Below are 22735 nucleotides of genomic sequence, written 5' to 3' on the forward strand. Positions count from 1 at the left end.
TAAATGTAACTGTTTTAGGTTGTATTTTATTAAATGACAAATTTAACACATTCCTAAAATATTTAAAAAAAAAATTGTTTAACTGTAAATGTAAATAAATCAGATGAAACCTTTATAAAACAGAAAATATGCAGCTTTGGTATTTCTTTCTGGCCTTAAATATCTAACAAATTTCCTTTTCATATTTTTTGCAAAACATTTATATGCTATTGTCCAAAATATTAAACACTTTAAGTTAGACAGTTAGGGCCTTCTCATCTTCTTTAAAAGCAGACAACCTACAGCATTTTAAAGTAATATAGGACACCCACCAACCAGACAACAGGACCCTTCATCTACAAACACACACACACACAAATCTTGTACTATTTCAATCTAGTAATAATAAATTGTTCCACTGACCATGACTAAATGAAGGTAATAAACATAAAACAACCTTTTTTTAATTTGTAAATTCAATAGTGGAAAAATGTTAGATTATATAAAAAAAATCTCTCTTCTTCTCCTGATTCTTCATCATCCTTTCTCACCATCTGCTCCTCCACTCTGCTGGAGTCAAGGTTACACATCACAGCTTGAAAAAATGCTGCTGCAGGAGTGTAGGGATACATGACAGCGCACCTGGGTGAAGATGGGTGAGGTGGTGGTGGTGGTGGTGTGTGGGGGATATTCTGCATGCAACATGCATTGCTTGGGGATATCACTTCCCTAGCAGCCTGAGACGTCCATCTATCAAGGTGATTTCCCATGGCGAAGCGTCTTGGAAATACCTTTCCACAGGTCACCTTTATACTGGCAGTGCATGAATTCACTTCATTATTCGTAGTTTTGATTAGCATCGTGGAGCAGGGGGAGGAATCTTTATTGCTATTATCTTCTGACTGACTTGTGGGACAGCTAAGGTTGGTAAATCATTCTTTACTTATGTGCAAATTTAGCTTTTAGTTATTTATATCTAAATTATAATGCAAATTTTTTCATCATACTTAATCAAATTTAACTATACGTTTACTTCTTTACAGGAAAGAAACTTAATAAATATAACAATAGCTCAAGCCACAAATGTGGTCTGCTGGCTTTTTGCACAGAAACAACCATTTATTATTGATTTATTGAAATGTTAAAATTTCCGTGTCAACAAAGGGGGCCCTCACGCAGACAATCACACGTCAGTCAGGGCGATGTCCAATGACATTTCATTTCTTGCCTGTCCCTTGTTATAAGAATCAACATGAGGATGTGAAACTGAGGGCCTGCACGCCGTGAGTCTGCATTAAAGCTCAAGTCATGATTTTTTTCCCCCTCTTTTTTTCGCTCACTTCCTTACCGTAAAATGCAGCCCAGACAGGGATAGAAAGAAGGAGGAGGGGGGCATATAGAGCGGGAGGGAGGCTGTGAATAGGCAGAGTGAGTGGCATGCATGGACAGCCCCTCTGTCTCTCAAAGACACTGCAGCAGCTGCATGCACGCGATAAGAGCAACCATTCACAGTCAACTCCCCCTTTTCCTTTCCTCCTACACACCAACACACACACCAATACACTTTTCTCCTCTGTCTCTCACACGCACACACAGACGTTTATATGCACATCAGCCTCTCTGCAGGTTCTTACACAGATGCTGTGATTTCAGGCAGCCTTTGTCGCCAGTCAAAGGTCTTCCCTGCAAATCCCCCCCCCCCAACAATTTCTCTGACGTCAAAGTATAGCAGGGTTAAACATGAACGAGATGGAGAGGTGTGGGGGGGAATCACCTTTCTTTTTTTATTGCTGACAGAGAGCAGTCACGTAGCACTCAGCAGGCAACAACACAGACGTTGCAACGGCGCTGCGACTGTCGCTCATCTAGGTGTCTGCCACATCCACCGCAGAATCTGATTTCTGATTTTTTTAATCTGGCATCCTCTGATGATCTAGCATACAAAAATGAACTGGTTAAATACCTGAAGATTTTCCCAAAGTGACAGCAAGATGTTTAAATTACTATCTCTTTACTGTATTTGAGGTTTTGTCATCCTTGTGCCATGTGTGTTTGCTGTGAAGTGGCTAGGATCATGGTCACTGCACCAAAATCACAACTTCGATTATGTCACCTGGCTTTCCAAAGATATTTAAGCCTGAATGCATCATTCATGTCATTTTGCCGCCTCCCACCCAGACAGGAAGTGATCTCTGTGGACAAATATCCCTCCATACAACCTTAAATTCAAACAACCTGCCCCAGCACAGCCCTCTCAGCAGTTTAGTGTCCAACTTTCAGGGGAGTGCTTATAGCTAGAACCTCACCTTATCATACATGCACCCTCACCACAAATCATTTTTTAAACCCCCAATATGTGACAGCATCTAACTGCAGGTGACATCCATGCCAATCACTTTGAACCACTGAAAACACTCAGCCCCAAATCCATAAAGTCCACAGAATGTCTAAGTGCCAATTAATTGGTGGCTCCTTCCATGATTAGCTCATGTTGCGCTTATAGCTAATCTGTATCTTGGCAGGGAGCCACGCATGACCTGGCTTCCTTCCAGGTCTGGGAGTTGCGGAGGCAGCAGCCATGAGCTAGCCCAACACAGCGCTCAGCAGCCTGGAGTAGATGTGCCAAACTGCAGCGGCACAAAGGAGACCTCACTGTTTATCAAAGATTAAGCAGTGTTTAGTACCCCCCCCCTCCTCCTCTTGCCTGCGCTCAAATATACGCATGCGTGCGCAAACACACACTTACAAACGCACACACACCACCACCTCTAGATCACACCCTAATTGTTCCCAGCCCTGAGAGTTTAATAAAGAACAAATTGCGGTTATTGGTGAGCAAACAGCACAGTACGGAGGTGGGAGTGTGATCATTGCAGTGCCAGTGCAGTAAGAGAGAGAAAGGGCATCAGCCAATTTAATTAATATCTCTGTCAGTCTCAGGCTGGAGACTGGAGCAGCAGGCTGGAGACAGATGTAGTGAGCACACAGACCATAATCTACAGCTTTTTTACAGGGCTACTGGACACATTTGCAACATATTGATAAGCATGTTATTATAATTGTAAACAATTGCATATATATATATAGAGGATCTTTGCAATGTGAGGTCTGACACAATCTATCTATTTCTCGGTCTTTGTACTGATTATTGCAAATCATATCACTTTTTGAATTTTTTATATATGTATATATTTTGATTGTGTGTTTCTGTTTTTTTTTACCCTTATAGCTTATCATGCTGCCTGAACGCTGCCCAGCCCAAGTGTATCTACCCGTCATGTTCCCATAATGCTTTGTGGCAGCTGCAGCCAGATTCATGCACACAGGTATTGATTTTCTTCCCAGTTTTTTTTTCCTTCAGTGCAACCCTTTATTTCTCTCTAAGCCCCTGCTACTGGGTATGAGGAGAGAGAACCAGCTCGCAGCTTTTGAGAGAACACAGCGAATTCAACATGGGAGATGCTTACCACATAACCTGGATTTATTTTCATTTATCTGTTATTTATCTGTGTGGGATGCATGTGCAGGTATGCATGTGTACGTGTGTCTGTGTGTGTGTGTGTGTGTGTGTGTGTGCTGTCCGTCCATACAAACATTCCATTCTCCACAGGCCACCTGACCCATTTTTCTGTGTGAATAACAATACTCTAGCCAATCATAGGCAGACTGGTGAATGCTGGAAAAACACTCGACATCCAGCCTGTCACACGTCAGCGTCCCAACCCTGCCTGTCGACAGAGTGAGGCAAGGATGGAGAGAGGAAAGGAGACAGAGGAGGAGAGAGAGAGGGAGTTAGTTATCCCGTCTCTTCTCTCCCCCTCCTTCTCCCTCTACATCTCCACCACATAGGGACCAGTAAAACCATTACGCACCCTCCCCAGCCCCCAGCTCAAGGTTGTGCTGCGCCAATGGCTGCGCTTCCTACATCGCATTCGTAGGAAAAGGGCAAAACTGACAGCAAGCGTTCTGCAAGACTGCTACCTACAAAAGACATTTATTATACCACACTACCTGTAGTCTACAACACACAGTATATTGCAAATGATTACCTCCCATTCTGCGCTCTAGACAAGTCTTTACAGTAGGGCAAAGAAAAGTGACGATCCCTCTTAAACACATTTAAACTTTGATCCAAGATACACATTAATTAACATTTATTATACAATATACATTTTTAACACAGTGTGGCCAAACACAGCTGTCTCAAAGTCTCAGGAGTGACTGTATCCCTAGTGACAAGGATGAGCTGAAAACACACAGGTCAGCTTAGTTTGGCTTACATCAACTGCCATCAATGTTGCGGCTCTAAACTAACAGACATTTGCATGGCTCCATACCAGCCCGGGCTTTGTAGTTGCCCTGAAATGGAGGAGGAGACACGGAGCAGAAACAGCGGGCACCGTGGAAACGCATGATAACGTCCAGCAGCCTTTTGATAGTAATTCTGATATTTACTTCAAAGGCCCATTATACACAGCCAATTAAACCGACATAGTGTGGCTGGCTCGTCTTCCTCTCGGCAATGGCTGCGGGGATCTGGCTGCAGAGAGAACTCCAACACACATCCCAAAATGTCAACAAACATGAAAGAAAGTGAAATGCACAAGATGGCTCAGCATACGGCCAAACTTAAAGTGTTAGAGCAATCTACAATATCTGTCTCTACATGCTACCAAATGCGATGGTTCATTGGTGTTCATTCACTGTTGTTGTGGAAGAAATAAGTAGACATTAAAGGCATATTTACCCAGGTAATACCCAGGTAATAGTTCATATATGTGTGTATGAGATGGTGGCAGAAACACAGTGCAAAGCGTGAGCAAAAAATGGAGGAGAGATGAGGGAGGGCTGTGCAGAGCAAAGAGAATCTGTGTGATGGCCGACGGCCCTTGTGCTTAGCTCGTGTGCTGAATGAAAAGTGAGTGTGTGTGTTTTTGTATGTGTGTGTGTGTGTGTGTGTCTCTGCAGTAGTGCTGGGGGGTCGGCCCCCTCTCGGCCCTACTGGTGCTGAATGCAGAGCAGGCAGCATCAGGCCAAGGCAAATGACTACAAGGCCTCCTCAGTGACTGCAGCACAGGCTGCACCTGGGGAATGGCCCTGCACAGCAACACAGCCGCAGCCAGCCACAGTCCATCACAACGCATCCCGTAAAGAAACCCTACAGGAAGTACACACGTTTCTACCAAGCATGGTGCAGGACTAAAGTACAGGGTTGCATTTTGTTTTTGTCTTTTTTTAAATCTCTTCCTGGTGAGATTTATTAATGCTAATCACTCAAAATCTAATCACAGTGGTCTTCTGGGCCTTCTCATCTTCTTTAAAAGCAGACAAGCTACAGCATTTTAAAGTAATATAGGACACCCACCAACCAGACAACAGGACCCTTCATCTACAAACACACACACACACACACACACACACACACACACACACACACACACACACACACACACACTCCTGCAATTTCAAAACAACTCTGGTGTATTACACACATACAGTTTAGGACACAGTTTCTCAGCATCATCTTAACATAAATCCAGTGTTACGGATCAACACAACTCTTTGCTGTTTTTAAACCTCTTCTATCTCATATGATCAAGATGCACGACCTGTATTAAAAGTAAATCACGACAAAACATAAATACTTCAACTCTAATCTGAAATGCAATCCTGCCCATTGTTATTATTCGAAGGAAAAAAGTAGTTCTGTTGCTAAAGCAGGTTTACATGATGTGTTTCCATCCATGTTTATTCATTGTTTTGTCTGACAGGTTTTGATTTTCCAATAAGAAAAAGCCGCTGTTCATCAGCCTGCTGTGAAGTCTTGGATGTCAGGGTTTGCCACAACCACACTACACTAGTACACTACAGTGGTAGACCAATCTGACCAAGATGTCCACTGATATGAGCTAAAGCTTGCTTTTTCACACATTTTCAAAATCATCCTTTTTCATAGTCTGGAAATGCATAGAAAACAACCCACCTCTTCTCTATTAAATGTTCTTCTTTTGGAGCCTGACTTCTGATTACTGTTTGGCATCTTGACAAGGTTTAACTCAAGCAGGAGGCAGCAGTTGGACTCTGCGTTTAGCTAATGTTATAAAATAAATTTGTTACTGGTGCTTGTGTTTGGATTGGCCACATGTGTTGACTGCACCATGTTTATAGCAACAATGCTAGAAATAGTAAAATTATGAAGTGAAATGTTTTAATGACAAAAACACTTTATGATTGCAATATAGATACTGTATTGTCAATGAAGTAAATTAATAACAAAGCGTAACAGTATATACTGGTGGTGCTAGGCATAGACCACAAGCTGGGGTCGATACGATAGGCCTTCTTTAAGAGTCTTATTATACAATAACAGATTTCCCGGCATTGTGCCCATAAACTGTAGTAAACCAGTAAACCCATTATGATAAGACTTGGTCCTGATTGGCTCCCCTTTTCTAAACAATAACTAAAATCCTCTTAGGTTGGGATGGTTTGCAGCTTTTGAATTCATGTATTCCCCCAACTTGCCTTTACACTCATATAGATAAATGAATGTTTGCAAGTCTTTTCTACTGCTGAATAACAAAGCAAGTAGCAAATGCTACACACAACTGCTTTTATAGTTAGTCACAGCTGAGAGCAGTGGTCACTATTTAAACGCAAAACATTTCCCCACTCATTGTATTACAATGAGAATTTTAAAGTCATTTCATTGAACAATGTGACTCATAAGTCCAAGAATCAGTTTAGCTGTACGGAGCGGTCTTCACTGTTTGGTTAAGTTGCCGCACAGAATAGAATACAAAACAATATACATTTTTATTAACAAGTGATTTAGTTTAGTACTGTATTTTCTAAGTGGGTAGAAGTGAAATAATTAAACTTGTACCAAAAGCAAAACTTGTGAAAAGTTTCTTGATAAGAAATGCAAGGGAAAATGAAAATGTCCCTCCCCATTAGCAGATGTTGGATATTTTCTACAGCGGTTCTGTTAAAACCCCAGACCACAATAAAACCACTATATCAGACAGCTATACAGTTACTTTCACTGGATGTCCTGACTGAATGCATTTTTCATCATAATTTTCCATTCTTTTCTAATGGACACCAGGGTTCTTTAAGTGGTGCTTTGTTAGTCTACCCTGCAACAACTCAAAAAGGTCTACGTCCAGTGAGACTTACAGATGGCCTGTCTGACGGGCACTGTACATCACGCTACACCTTCCGAACTGAAATGCCAATTGAATTATTCATGTCAGAGACAGAAAAGCTGTATTTCACAAAGTTTTTTGTTTGAAGTCCAAGTGTTGATATTATTTTTGCTCATTAAAAATTTAAATGTCAAAGCTCGGTCATCAAGATGAGGGGTTAAGCCATCTTCCGTAGAGCTGTCAGTTAGTGTGCATACAGACTCACAGACATGGATACACGCACACAAAGTGCACTTAAAATGTGTGTAGCAGAGGATAAGGGGAATGGACGGTGCGTCAGTAGGATGCGTGCACTGAGACGTGAATAAAGACCATTTGCTCATGGATTCATAGGCTTCCGTCATCCATTATTTAGCACGGAGGAGAGCAGTGGATTGGTGGCTGGATGATTTTTCTGACAGCGTTTACATGGCTGACGGCTACGGATGTGATGATTTTTACAGCTCAAGATAAACACTTTGTTTTGATAGTGCAGCAACTTTTTTTTTTTCTCTCTAAGATCCAGCATTTCAAAATATTCAGTTAAAACTTACAGCCACACTGCAAAACAATTTAACAATTCAGTGATAAGTTCAAAAAGTCCAAACACACAAATTAATTTGAAATGAGAAAGCCTTCCATCAGCAACACAATTCTTATACATACCCATATCTGAAAACATGCTGGCGGCAAATCCATTTAAGTACAATTAAGAGATTGCTATAGATTTCAACATGGCCAATTTCGCCTCAGCGGACAAATGTGAAACGTCAACAAAAAAAAAAAAAAGCCGTCGCTAGCCAGCATTTGCCCTCCATCCGAAAGCAAAATGACATTAGCTCTTGTCTATTGAGTTTGCTAAATGCCCCACATAAAGTGAATTTGCCCCCCAGGGCTGGGAAACAATCACACAGGCGAGCGTTCCATTTAAGTGATTTAAATGATCGGAGTGCTGCAGTGCTTCCTATCAGCCGGAGAAATGGGTCAATACACTGAGACTAAGTGACATGGCTGGCAGCCTGCGCTCTCGTGGAAGACCAGGCAGAAGAAGAGGAGCGGGACCTCACTGCTATTGGGTCAGACAGACGTGGATACACAGACACAGAATGGGGCTGGCTAGCTGGTACAAGGCCTTTGGGTAGGTTCATGTCAGAAAACTCGAACAGTTAACTCAGACCACACGCTCCTCTGCTGCCACAACGCTCAACACATGACAAGCACAACTTGTAATTGTCATTTGGCCAGGACAAACTTCATTTGAGTTGTTAATAATAGCATTTTTATGGAACTTTCATACTACGGTCTGATCATGCTCAACAAAACTGGGAACCTCTATCTCAGTCCAGCAGTATTGTTAATGCTATAGCATTTTTCATAAAATAGACCATGTTTCCAACAAGCAGAAAAAAGATGCAGCTATTTCTTGTCTGTGTTTCCATCACTGTCCAACGTGTTTCCTGTCACGAGACGTCACAGTCTCACATGTCACTTAATCTAAATCTATGGCAAGAAAACTTAATCTAGCAGCCAAAATTTTCATTTTGTGTTGTAAAACCATTCAGCAGATTTCCAGCCACATCTGACCTGATGGCTCGCAATGATTTGATCTCATGTCAGTATCAAATTTATGTGGTAAAAACGTGTAAATTCTAAAAAGTATCAACTCAAATCAATCTTTCATAGCAATCGATGAGACATCAAGGATAATTTTACAAGAACAACTCAGTAAAGAGGCAAACAAGGTCTTCACCAGTAACTAAAAACTGACTTTTAAGTTTCAGACATTGAGCAGTAGTTACTGTAGTGAAGAAAGATGCCATGACTTACTTTCAGCATTGATTGACATTGTGTCTTTCTCCCATGACACAACAGTGATGTAGGCCTCCACTGAGGCAGGGATAATGCACTTGAAGACCGCCACATTGCCTCTCATGGCTTTCTGGTCCTCCACCCGGACAGTGTAGGGCTCTCGTAGGACTAGGAGAAGGGACAAAGAGCTATGTTGTGTATAAGAAGGAAAAGTGCTAATACTGAGCTGAGAAAAGCTACTCCTCACAATGGACCATGATTGTTTGGGTTGCAACAAAGCAAAAGTGTAGACATTCAGGAGCAGAGAAACTGACCAGCCTTAATGTGGACATCTTGGCTCCTGATTCTCCCTGAGGGGTTCTCCGCTGTGCAATAGTAGGTGTTGTCGTGGATGAGTTTGCTGAAGCTGGAAGGGGGGATGTGGAAGATCTGAAGGGTGCCATTGGGGTGCACATGGCGGATCCCTGGCACATCATAGATCTCCTCGCCGGTGGCCAGGTACCAGCGCAGTGAGACAGGGGGCACGCCTGCGGCGGGGCAGGGCACCGATGTCCCTGTGGTGCTGGCAAACACTACCTCTTGCACAGATGCATTGACAAAATATAAGCTGGAACGTAGATCTTCACAGAAAACTGCAAGGAGAGAAATGAGATTACAAACAAAAATGTTAGACAAGCGGTTAAAATTTTCAATACCTGAAGATTCCATGTGAGAATTCTTTAAATATTTTAACTGACTAAATGTACACAGTATTGTTAAACCCCATCACATAACAGACTAACTAGTATATTTGACATAAGTGTGCTATCCTGCATCTCTGTTTGTCTTTGAATTTAGGCCGAGTGTGTTTTTCCCCAGTTGACCATTGTGTTTGTGCTCACTGCAGTGGAGGGAGGCTGCAGGAGTGTGTCTCTTTTTGTCTGTGAAGACACATTGCAGCAAAGCTCTGGGAGAGCAGCAGTGGATGTAAAACAACAGAGCCAGCAGAGCACCAGACCTGTCTACACAACATGCATGTCTGTAGCCACGCCCTTCATCTAAAACATGCACATCTGTGTATATGACATGGAACACGCAAGCTGAAACGATTAATCGATTGACAGTAAAAGCGTCGGTCAGTTATCATGCAAACATTGTGAAAAAAATAGTTCCAACTTCTCACATGAAATACTGTACTGCATTTCTCCACTTCCTATAATTGTAAACTGAATCTAGTTGTTAGTTTTGGAAAGTTGATCAAACAAAATCAGACATTTGATGATGTCACCTTGGGCTCTGGGAAGTTGTGATGAGCACTATTTTGCTATTTTTTGACTGTTCATACATGATTAATTGAAAGAAAATCAGCAGCATAATCAGCCCTACAGTACACACACACACACACACACACACACACATTAAAAAAAAATACAACAATCCTATTCTGCCAAACAAAAATCCATGTCAGTGGATTCAGGGTTCTTGGTAAACATATTTATGAAGAACCCAATATTGTTCAAGCTTAAGTAATCTTCCTAAACACAAATAGCATATGTATAATAGAAGTGGCTGGATAATTGTGTGAGTGAGAATGTTCACAAGATCATATTGGTGTTTTCAAGGTTTTATTGGACCTCTTTTTTGTTTTTGTTTTTTTTCCCACTGTTTTTGTGTTTGCAGAGCCAAACACCCATACATTCTCTCTTGACAAACTAATTTGCATCTTGGCTTTCATCAGAATTAAAAGCTGTCATAGCCTCAGTTGCTTCCAAAAGGTTTCATCTTAGATCTAAATAAGTCATCTATCATTGTAACAATTATATTGTTGCTGTGGTGTCAAACACTCGCTGAGAATCAGTTCCCATAATTATAATTTGTGTATTGGCAAGAAAATAGACTTAAAAGCTGGTATGCAGTCACTTTGTCATGTTCATCTACACAGTATGCAGCAGAAGATGTTTCCAAGTCATCTTAACTAATGAAGCAAGTCGATGTAATGTGATGCACTTCCCCTGTAGTAAGTTACTATGCTGGATAAAAACTGACAATGCAACTCTTTGCTGTAATGGACAACCCACACTGCTGGCATGAACCCAGGATTTGTATACTGGCTGGATACCAAGCAGGGTGGAGGACTTGTTCAATACATTCACCGCCTTTTAAATATTTCTCCTGTTATTTGAAGTTGTGGAGAAAATAAACAGTCAGAATAAGCGCTAACTAAAGAGCCTCGTTTGTAGCACATTTACATAAATTAGCTGTTTTAAAGAATTTGTGTACCACTGTCACTTACTGTAGTGAATGTCTGTATGGGCCTTCTGCACAATATTGATTGTCTCTGCACTTGAGAGGAGATCATTGTTACCTCTCTTCTGAGTGACAGGTAATTAACTGAATCCATAATTTTTACCAATTAACTAAATTCATAGTTTTATTAACCATTATCCCAATAGGTGCCTGTTCTTCCAACAACAGTATTGTACCTATTTTTTTAATGCACACACGTGCAAACACGTAAAACAACACTGTGGCATTGCAAAAGGGTCATTAATGGGCTATGTTGTCTTCTCAAAATATCAACATTAAAGGTGGTATTATGCTTTTTGGCTTTTTCCCTCTCCTTTATTGAGTTATCTCTCTTTTGTGTGCATGTAATAGGTTTGCAAAGTGAAAAAGCCCAAAGGGAGTTCCCATCTCCCACAGAAAACTCTGCTCTGATCTGCCTGAAAACAGCTCGTTTGTAGTCCAGCTGCTTCCCTTTCATCCCTGTGACGTCACAGGGATGAAAGCTAAATGCGCCTCATATAACGCTCGCCAAGCGGCGACTCCAACACGCCCTCAAAAACAGCGGTGGAAAAACAGTGAGCTGCAGCACACACCTCTCCTCTCCCTTCCAAACACCATCTACCCTCCAGGCAGTCAGTGGACATAAAGTTGTTCCAGTGATGTAGAGACAGAGCTCAGTTAAAACTTTATGGATGAAAAATACTGTTGTTACAGATTAATAACTCTGAAACTCTTACTCCAGTCCATGTTGCCAAGCTGGTTGGCAACATGTAGCCTACAGTTGAATCAAAGCTGTTTACTGTCTTTCGTACGACCCGCCCTTCTCTGCTTCTGATTGGCTAGTAGTCCTTTACTAGGAACTGCACATGTGCAACTCCCAACAAAGATCATTTAGAGACAAGATGCATAACTCCATAGCTAAAACAAAGCCTTCAACACAGGGTGAAAAGAGGAGCTGCAGCAATGTGCTGTATGAGAAAAAAATATGGTGTTTTTTGAAAATGAAGCCATGTAAACCTGTTCTGGCACAACCTCTAAATAGGATTTTGAACCTGAAAATGAGCATAATACCACCTCTTTAACTAACACCTGAGTATTATTTTCATAGTTGTATCCATCAGTCCTGTCACTTGTGACAACAACTTCAGCTTTACTACTGAGATCTGAGGATGCAGCATTCAACATTACCGGAACAGAAACCAGCTGAGTAAGCAACACAAGTATTCAGACAAAGACATGTTGTAAACACATGCCCAGTTTAACCCAGATAGCGATAGCAAATAACACTAAAAAACGCATGCTTCTCATGATTGGCTACAATTGGTAAAAGCTGAAGCAGGAATTTCTCTACCGTTTAGGCAGAACACTTGTGTTGCTTGCCCTAATGTGTGGTGGCTTTTAGAGCTTAACACACTGCAATTAAAAATAAACACATGCAAATGAACAACAACACAATCCAATATATGTATTAAACTGCAATTTTACAGACTACAATAGCTGGAATAAAACTGCACTTTCCCAACACCACTCATGGTGTCATCAATTTCTGCACATTTCTGAATTAGGTTGTATTTTCTGTTTTTGTTTTGTTATGCTGCTTGTTTTCAAATTGGTGAATGCGTTTCTAATGTTTTATTTCTTTGCCGTGTTTTATTCTAAATGCTTGTTATTGAAAACTGTTTTCTTCATTTGCTTGTGTTTTGTCTATCTGCGTATTTATTCATGTTTTCTTAAGTCACCTCTCAGGGCGACCATATTAACTGGCCCCAACGTTAAGCTGTATCTACTGTAGCACCGTCATCACTGATCAGAGATATGTAAGACATGCAGTTGATCAGCAAAATTGTTGTGTTTTAAAAGATTAGATTTAATTGAATTCTGTCTTTATAAGGCCCTACGAGGATAATTGCAGGTTGAGGAGTTGTTTGATGCCCGCTAAAATACAACAAATTATGAACAACTTCATAGTGCCTACAGTGTGTGTCATGGATAAACAAATTAAGGAAATTAAGGTTTTTTATTGAAATCAGTTACATCTGCAGCACAAAGCAAATAAAAAATGCTCATTTGTAAGTGATAATTCTTCATTGAACAAACGATATGGGTTAAAAACAGTTAGAGTATTGATCTTTGAAGATAATCTTAACAGTGGTATTCAGCCACTCTCAGTCCCATACTGTAAATATTTCAGGCATCTGTACTGTATCTCTACAGTGTCTGCTCTCTGTAATGTGGGCTCTCCCCTCCTGTCGCCAACCTGCCTGCCTGTGCGACAGCTGCCAATCCCCCCCTCTCTGGAGACCAAACATTTTAGCGCTTCATAAATTCCTAATGAGCGCGCTCAAATCACCGGCCACTTCCACCCACTGGTCGTTCAACCTGTTACGACAAACAAACACCATGGCGTACACATGTTTCCGCACATTTCTAGCTGCACTCACTTCACACATGCAGTACTCTGAGGGCCAGGCCTGGAGGTGTTGAAAGGCGGACGGTTGTAGTTGTCGACAGCTACAAGACTGTATCCAAGATATGGTAAGAAAAGGTAGCGGTGCCATGACACACATCCATTCTGGGGGATTTTTTTACTGACTGCCAGTTTGGCCATGCGAAAACCTGAATATTAATTACCTGACCTGAAAACATTGATAAAAACTTGTATGACAGACAGACAACTGTTAGATTATTAACTTACTACTCTTACACCAGTCAACCATCAGTTTGGAAGCTTCATAAAATGTTAAAAAAGACTGAGCGGAGGTGTATACTGAACATAAGGCTTCATAAAGGCAGATGTATTATTACTTTTATTTCTCATTTCCTAAAAATGATACATTTGATAAACAAATATGCCCATCATAGAAAAGGGCTTTAATATAGCTGCATTAATGCAGTACATATAAAAAAAGGCAGTGGTGAAAATGCCAAGATTCATAGGGGAATATGCAACCAAAAAAAAAAAAAGGCTCACTACCCATAACGATACATGCAGAACTTATCAAGGCTAATTTATGGCCATGTAATCACACTGAGTAACAGCTTGTCAGTGATTTTCTCAAGTAGGAAAATCTGCCATAAAGATAAACATAAAATCCAGCATCTGTTATAAATAAGAGGGAGCTTCTGTGACTGACTGATCAGCAGATGACTATTTCACCAAAATTTAGTTAAAATTTAATTTGGCTCCAAAACAGATATATTGACTTTTGTCATCTGCATCAATCTGTAATGATGATCTACTAAATTTAAGATTCCTAATTGAAAACACACACACACACACACAGGAGATGTTATTGTTACACGGTTTGACTCCTTGCAGTTTCAATACTTCATACTGTAATGGGCAGTAGCTGATAATAATATAATGCAAATATAAGGAATAGTTGCAAAAAAACTACAGATGCTTAAAAAACAATTAAGCATTAGTGTGTTTTGCATTTTACATGATTTAACAATGACTGTTACATTCTCTTAATAAAGTATGAATGCAGCACAGTGAAACTTAGGGTTGGCATGCATTAATCAGTTATGTACCTGTACGTGTTGTAGTACTTTATTTTACAGTAATGTTACAGTTTATTGTATTTCTCAACAGCAAAAGAAACATTTTTGTACCACAAAAAGTCAAATGTAAAATGAATAAATAATCTGTGCCTAAATTAATCAATTAATAAAGCATGATTTGTAATTTAACCCCACCCTCAAAAAGTAAGTCTTAACCAAGTCTAAATTTAAGTTGTATAACTGTTGATGCTCCCACAGAAAGGAATACTGGAGAAGGCAGGCTTTACCACCAAAGTACCAGCATGAATTGCTTTTCTATGACAAAAGCTATTGACAGAAAATGGGCTATTATAGCTCATTTGGCCATATTGCAGGATGTTTACAGAATAAAAAAGTTATGCATGCAATGGGAGGAGGACTGTAAAGACTGTATGAGATGTCGATGAAAACTAATTAACAAAACAAAAAGCATGCATTCGAGATGGTCCCTAATTTCAGGTCGTCAGTGATTTTTGGTTACTGTCAGGTTACCGAGGTGCCATGCTTCAATCTCAGGTCATGAGGTAAAATAACAGCTGTGTAACATCAGTCAAGCTTTATCCTGCACTAACCAATAAATCTCGGGTGATGGGTCAGTCAAATGTGGATGCTGTTCAGAATGCATTGTGTGCTCATATCAGAATAATATATTCATGTTCGTTTACATCCCTAATACACAATTTTGTATGAGTAGAAGCATCGTTTTACTGTAGGGACATCTCTTTAGGGTGATGGGTGCTGCAGTAGCTGACACTCTCTAAGTGAGGACAAACGGCCATCATGCAGCCTCTGGCCTGAGTGTGTTTGAAAGGTGACTGAGCGAAGAAGGGAGGCTGCCCCACAATTGTCTCAATCCGCTTTGCACCAACTCATAAAAAATTGAGACCCGCACCACCTCTACCTCCACCTCCACCACCCATTTCTGGGTGGCTGATTCCTTAAGATGAGAAAGCCTGATGGACGCAAAACCCCGGCAGATCCCAGCAGCTCAGATAGATACAGTGGGAGTGCATTTATTTTTCAGTGCAGTGCCAAGGAAAACAGTGAGGGCGGGGGTTGAGTGGGGAGGCGGGAAAGCTGGAAAGCACTTCGACAGTGACACGCAGGCTGCTATTAACAGAGAGAGACTGAAAGACAATGTCAAGAAAAGGGAGAAGTACAGAAAAGGGAGCATGACAGAGGTCAAAGGCATGCTCCATCTCGGTCGCATCCCGCAACCTCCTTCAAATGAATACCTTTTTCTTCCATTATTCCTTTTCTCTTAATTCTCCTTCTCCATACCTCCTTTCCCTTGTTCTGCTTTGTCTGTTTGTATTCCTTTCTAACCTTCATCTCTCCTTTACGCTCCTCTGACCCTGTCTCTCATATTCTGACTAGCTCCACCTTTACACCAAGATGCAGGTGCAAAAAAAATAATGCATTTGAAGGGAGAGAGGCAGAGAGCAAATCTGCATATCACACTGCACCCAGCTGCCCAACGACCTTGTGCAGATCTGTATTTATCATCCACTGGACCTTCACAAGTCTGTGCAACTGAAAAGCAGTGCAGCCTAAAATTAAAATGCATGAAATGCATTGTACAGGAGTAAATGGGACTGTTAAAATAATCCGAAAAAAAAACAAAAAACAAATCCTCCTTTATCACGTTACCCTACTTGAAGCACTTCTCCAATAATGCATTCAAATCAGTTTAATGGTAGACACTTGCAGTATATTTCCTTTGACTCTTCACTGAGAGTCATCTAATAGACTAGAAATTACATAAACGTATTTTGGGGGGATATTGTTTGAATATTCAGTTGTAAATTAATAGCTAAAGACAAACCAGCCCAAATTTATCATAATGCTTGCTTTTAAGCAAAGGAGACAGTGTGTGGGTGGCTGTTGGCTGTCATCAAGTATGTTTGTGTACAGCACCGTTAAATAATAATCTCATTAACGGCTGTCAGAAAATACTAAGATGTAACACATACAAATGCGCATCTCAAAGATATGGAACGCATTGTTTTTGCAAAGGGAAGAGGCACACTTTTGAGAATCTATTGATAACACAGGAGTAAGATCAAAACAAGAGCGGGCTGAATCTTGAAACGGGAGATGAAAGATTTATGTGGACCCTATCGATAGTCGGTCAGCCATCAGCCTGGCTGGCAGATTAACGCTGCAGTCTGCAACGCTTTGGTCCACATCTCAAAGGATTTCTGTCTCTGTTGATAGTGCTGGTCTTCTGAATCTCACTTTAAAATGAATTATCTTCTTTAGATGTTGCGACAACTTAATGAATAGACCTATGATTGGGCTGTGTCTTTCCTCCCCTTTATTTAGTTGAAGCTCCTTCTTGCACACGGAAGAGATCTTGTATAAAACAAGTTGTTACATTGTCATTCATTTTAATTTCTCAGATGTTCAAACTGCATAAAATCATTAAAAGCATTCTATCTCAATGTTCTTGATGGCTTTGACATCACACACATACCATTACAATATTTTGCTGAACACCAGTGCACTCCTATGCCTTTCATGGCCACACACAGACATGCTCTTGCTAACAGTCACCATATGCCTGCCTGTGCCAGAGCCCATCTTAATCGACATTAGTTTTTTTCCCTGAGCCAAAACCACAAAGAGGAAAAAGTGATATTGTTCAATTATGAATCCCACACATGTATAATAAATGGACTCTATCTTTTTTCCTGGGTTTCCTGTCTTAGCAAAGCTCAGAGGAGGAGCAGGAAGGGGGGCTCCTGTTGGGTAAGTGAGGTGAGTCCCTTCTTCTTGCCATGTGAAATAATGTTTGGCACAGTCCCAGATGTCAGCACCTATTGGTGGCAGACCCTGCTGAAACCTCTAATCGTGGATTGCAGGTGACTCCTAATGCAATCCTCCCATAGTGGATCCTCTGAACTCAAGGGCACCAGACACACTTCGGTCAAGGAGAGTACACACGGGCGTGTCAGAGGGATGTGGGGGATGAGAGTTAATGTCTATGAACCCATGAACATAGAGGCAGACATGGGCTTGGTTGACAGGTGGAGAGTAAATGCAGCCAGTGATGATTCTGGTTGACCCTGCATTTACACAGACTTGTGATCTGTATATATGTTTCAAATGTGTTGAAATTAAACATCACGACACTGTTGAGGGAGAAAGTATCGCCCTGTTTGAAAAAGCACCAGTTGCAGGGCTCCTCACCGACATTCTTCTTCCAAACAAGCGTTTTATGTTCCCAGCAGCGTGTGTTCACCAAGACCCGTGAACCTCCACTCTGACAATACCCATCAGTGGTCACTTCCAAATCACCCAGGCAATTTATTTAAGTAAATGTCTGATCAATACAGGTCCCACTAACACACAACATAAACAGGCCTATGCATTAGCCTGTGCATTAGCCCACTGATGTGTCAGGGGCTTTTTGCTTGGCCTGTGTTTACCTCAGCCAAACACCATTAATCAACCTGAGATAGATGTGGTCGGGAGCTTCTTGTTTTCTTGTTGAAATTATAAAATTAAAAACACTCATTGAATGCTTCACATTATTTCACAATGTTCTGGTTGACTGCTTGGCTTTCTGCAACAGCAGCCTGATATTCACCCTTTCTCCTATGATTTTATCACATTGAATTTGCTATTAGCCACAACATGTCAGCCGTGCCCAAGGCTGCTAATGTATTTAAACATTACCATCCAATTGGCTCTCAGCCACAGTGTGGTCCTCACCAGGTCAGAGATCTCTGTGGTGCTACAATGGGCACCAGGGCATCAAGACATTAGGGCAACTCCACTGGGGCAAACAAGCACTGAGCCACACTGACAGCTCATGGCAGGCAATGCAGGTAATTAAGGCAGAGCTCTGCAGAGACCGCCTAGGGAGGGGAGAGTGGGGGCTGGGAGAGTGCAAAAGGGGGAGGGATAGGGAGGGGTAGAGATGGGGTGGAGGACAGGACGGCCTCACGATGACAGTGAGTAAGCATCCAAGCCCCACTCCGCCCCCACAACCTCCACCACCTCTTCTCCTGCCCTAGGGGCTTACACAATAAGCAGCAAAGAGAAGCGCTGCACTGATCTGAGATGCATAGATCGGAGAACAGGATCCCCTCACTCTCCCAAATCACCGGCTCCCATTTTGCCCTCATGAATAATGCTGAGGGGTGCGCTCAGTACCACGCAGCCGCTATGTAAAACCAATGATACCCTCCTCTGATGTCAACTCTCTGGAGGGCGAGACGAGAGTCATTGTGGAGTGGGTTAGTTGATGCATATAAACGCTGATTTACATGAGCGCCAACAGGAGAGGAGGGAGTTCCCACTTACTAGGTACTTTGAAAACCTTAATCACTTACATCACCAAGGTGGAAGTGGACAACAGAAATAAAAGAGACAGATGGATAAGGAGCGAAGAGGAGAAACTCCTGTGTGTGAGCAAACAAACTCTAGCTGCTGCCACTGAAGCTAATATGCACAGGCACATCAAGAGAAAGAAAAGAAAGCGGCAAAAACAACCATATGAGACATTCATAACGCTCCATTACCGTTCCTAAGTGACACAGCATTGAAATGACAGGAACTACCCGATGCAGCAACTTCTAATATTATTCCACATGAATATGAAAATGTGAATCAGAGCTTTATGTAGATGCTGCTGACATTCCAGAGCTCTGGAAGAAGAGTATTACATTACAGAGCCAATTAAAATCAGCAACACACAATAGCCATGTATGCCTGTTCTCAAATTAAACTGCATGAGAGTAGTCCACGGGATTTAAATCTTCTGAAATTACTCCACTCCGAGGTAACAAAGTAGTCACTGTGTTCTCCTCAAGCAGGTTGGAAGCCATGCCAGCATGGCTCTATGGATGGCAATGGTGGTCTGTCTGTCGGTCAGTCCAAACAGAAATATCTCAACAACTACTGAATTGGATTACCATGCCATTTTTTGACATTCATGGTCCACAGAGGATGAAATTTCAAGTGCCACCAGCGTGTGAGGTTTCTCATTTATCCAAGAAGAAAATCTCAACACTACAACATACTAGAGGGATTGTCCAAGAAATAGTTTGGCACATAACCCCCGCAAAACTGCAACACAATGTTTTTACATTTTGATTTTAAACAAGCAGCATAAAACATCATAATCAGTGACCCTGATGGAACATGAGCCTTAGAGGTGCTGATAGGAGGATCTTTTTTAACAAGGCTAGTCATTTCATTCTTTCCAGTGTTGTTCTAAGCTAAGCTAACCAGCTGCTAGCTGTAGCTTCATATTTACCATACAGTTCCGATGACATAGCAATCTACAATAACTCTGGGCAAGAAATTAAATTAGCATATTTCTAGTAAATGTTAAACTATTCCTTAAGCTTGAAAGTTTTTCAATGCTGTCTTCTGCTTTTACATAAATCATAATTATACTTATGAAATGACAATGGCATCACTCAGTCACGGTCATTGATGGATTAACTATCTTGGACATGGCAAGAGTATTAACATGAGCATTAGGTGATGTAACAAAGAGCAGGAGTACATTTTTAGTCAGAGAATTTTTTTTTTTATCTAAACAGTTCTAAAGTATTCAAATTTGTATATTAAATATCAACACAATATACAAGAGAAGCATTATTTCTATTTCAGTAAAATTCCTCCCACCTCTGCTTGCTACACTGTCAAGTGCAACACTGACTGACAGAGCGAGGGAGAGGCGAGCTGAGAGGGACATTAAACCCAGCAGGGAAGGATAACGAGGAGATTAGCTGAAGTAGGAACACTGGCAGCTTGAATATCATATATAGTTTATTTCATAAAATAGCCTAAAATTCATTGATTTAACCATGCATTTATTATTATTGTTGTCATTATTAGAAAAGCACAGAAAGGCTAAATAATAACATCAAGATGTGTGTCCATATATGGCCCTCGGGTGCGCTGGGATGAAGCCCCCAAGCCCCAAGGCTACTGTTTCAAAGTCAAAGAATACATTCGTTAATCAGAGCACTCACATAAGAATGTATCACTAGCAGAGCGCTAAATATTTTTAGAATTTATGAATTATTCTCTGTCAAAATCAGCAGAGTGAGGTGGTAGAGGCTTGCAGCTCTCTCTCTCTCTCTCTCTCTCTCTCTCTCTCTCTCTGTGCTGTCCATGGTTCTGAAACATCAGCTAAGCAATAGTCACATGTATCTCAGCCAATAATTTGTCATAGCCTCTGGGAGGCCACAGTGGAATCATCTAATATGACTTCACTACAAACATAATGCTAACGAGTTCGCTCAAATATGGGGAACGGTCCAGAGTCCGAACAGTGTAGCAGGGCACTAACTCAAGTGAAATCTATTGCATTCATCATTAAAGGATGGTCTTAGCCATTAAAACGCTTGATGTATCAGCAAAGCTTCCTTCTAACATGTATGAAAAACTTTGTGATGCTCTTAATGACTAACCTGTTTTTCCTTAAACTGTTTTTGTAATAAAATTGACTTGATTTGACATATGACTGAAGGCAAGTGGTGACTAAACATGTTGACATGAATGACTGAGAGCTGAAAAGCAACATGGATGGTGAGCAAACCACAGGCCACAAAATCTGATAGGGAAATGTTTACTCAAGTTCAGGCAGCACTGATACGTCCAGCCTGTCTGCCAATGTTTGGTTTGATTTATTTTTCAATGAATAAATGGGTGAGCTGTCAGTTTCTTCTAGATCTGTGTCCATTTAGACAGATGGGAACTTTTGAAGAGGTTGGATTGGGAAACATAGTTACCAAGTAGAACTCAAGAGGAATTTCATGCATCTAATGGATTCTAAAACAAACCTAGAGAAAGCAATACTCTCACTCATATATCTGTCCGAACAGTGCACCTGCACTATTAGGCCTGCCAAATACGAGACACCTCTCCACTAACACAAGTGTGTGGGATATGAAAACTCTGTTTTATAACAGTATATAACACACATACCTTAGCTTTCCTTGTACCTTGTTTGAGGCTATGAACCAGTAATTCACACATGGGGAAGCAGTGAGATGCTGTATCCATGTATAAATGGCCCAATACATTCTCATGCTAAAGAAAAGAAGGTTGTAGGCGACTAAATCCTTTCAGTAGTGCAAAAATGCAAGATAGAGAACATAATTCTCACAAAGAAAATGCCTTTAACATTTCTATGTTGTGGTTTTGTGCATCTAGCACCTCTACCTGAAGCATGTGATTTCCATTCAAACATTAGCACTGAGAACCAAATTTTGGATCATACATTTTTGTATGCATGACTATGAGTGTTGTACACATTACTAACTAACACTGATTTACAGGCCTTATAGAGATGAACAAAAAAATACATTTGCTAACATCTAATATATAATGCCTATAATAATGTTGGTGTTTAATAGGCAATGTATTAGCAAGTACTTACAAACAAATATCTCGGCTTAATTGCATCACAATGGTTAAAAAGAATTTAGTATTGCTTGAATAACCTATCACAATAAAAGATTTCTGAATGCTTTATTTTCCATAGCTTTGTAATTAGCTACAACAGGAAGGAATTTTGCTTTATTGCCATGTAGTTTTGCATCATCTCAGGGTGGTGAAGACAAAAGCCATTTGCAGGACAGAAACAAAGAGGTGAAAAAAAAGCTGGCAGTTGACAATGGAGGGCAAATCAAAGTCCTGGGGTTAAATGGGATTGTGGGTCAGATGACTAGACATTGTTGCATTTTTGCTCACAGCCATCCTCTTGCGCCTCAGAAAAATATCACCCCCACCCACCCACCATCACTCTTTCCCTCCATCTCTTCCTCCCTTCCCCTCAACAGCCTTCCATTTGCCTCAAAGGCGAGAGTATTTCACCTTCATTAACCCCACTACAGGAGAGAGTCCTCCCTTATTGCTACTATGCAAACCCATAGTGAGTCAGTCTATTACATATGTGGATCTGTGCGTGATTTTTAGAAATCTTG

General features: G+C 41.0%; 1 protein-coding gene across 2 annotated transcripts in view; it reads right to left on the reverse strand.

The window, feature by feature from the left end:
• dscama (Down syndrome cell adhesion molecule a) overlaps nucleotides 1-22735 on the reverse strand; it is a 116480-nt gene that overhangs the window by 64704 nt on the left and 29041 nt on the right. The window contains exons 3-4 of one of the 2 annotated variants that reach the window (XM_046040545.1): nucleotides 9290-9607; nucleotides 8994-9143 (exon numbers count right to left, since the gene is read on the reverse strand). In XM_046040545.1, coding sequence (XP_045896501.1) covers nucleotides 8994-9143; nucleotides 9290-9607 — 468 coding nt within the window. Of the gene's footprint in view, nucleotides 1-8993; nucleotides 9144-9289; nucleotides 9608-22735 lie in introns of those variants that run through there. The other variant, XM_046040548.1, reaches the window with a different exon arrangement.

Source organism: Micropterus dolomieu, linkage group LG23 (assembly GCF_021292245.1).
Source record: "Micropterus dolomieu isolate WLL.071019.BEF.003 ecotype Adirondacks linkage group LG23, ASM2129224v1, whole genome shotgun sequence".
NCBI lineage: Eukaryota > Metazoa > Chordata > Actinopteri > Centrarchiformes > Centrarchidae > Micropterus > Micropterus dolomieu.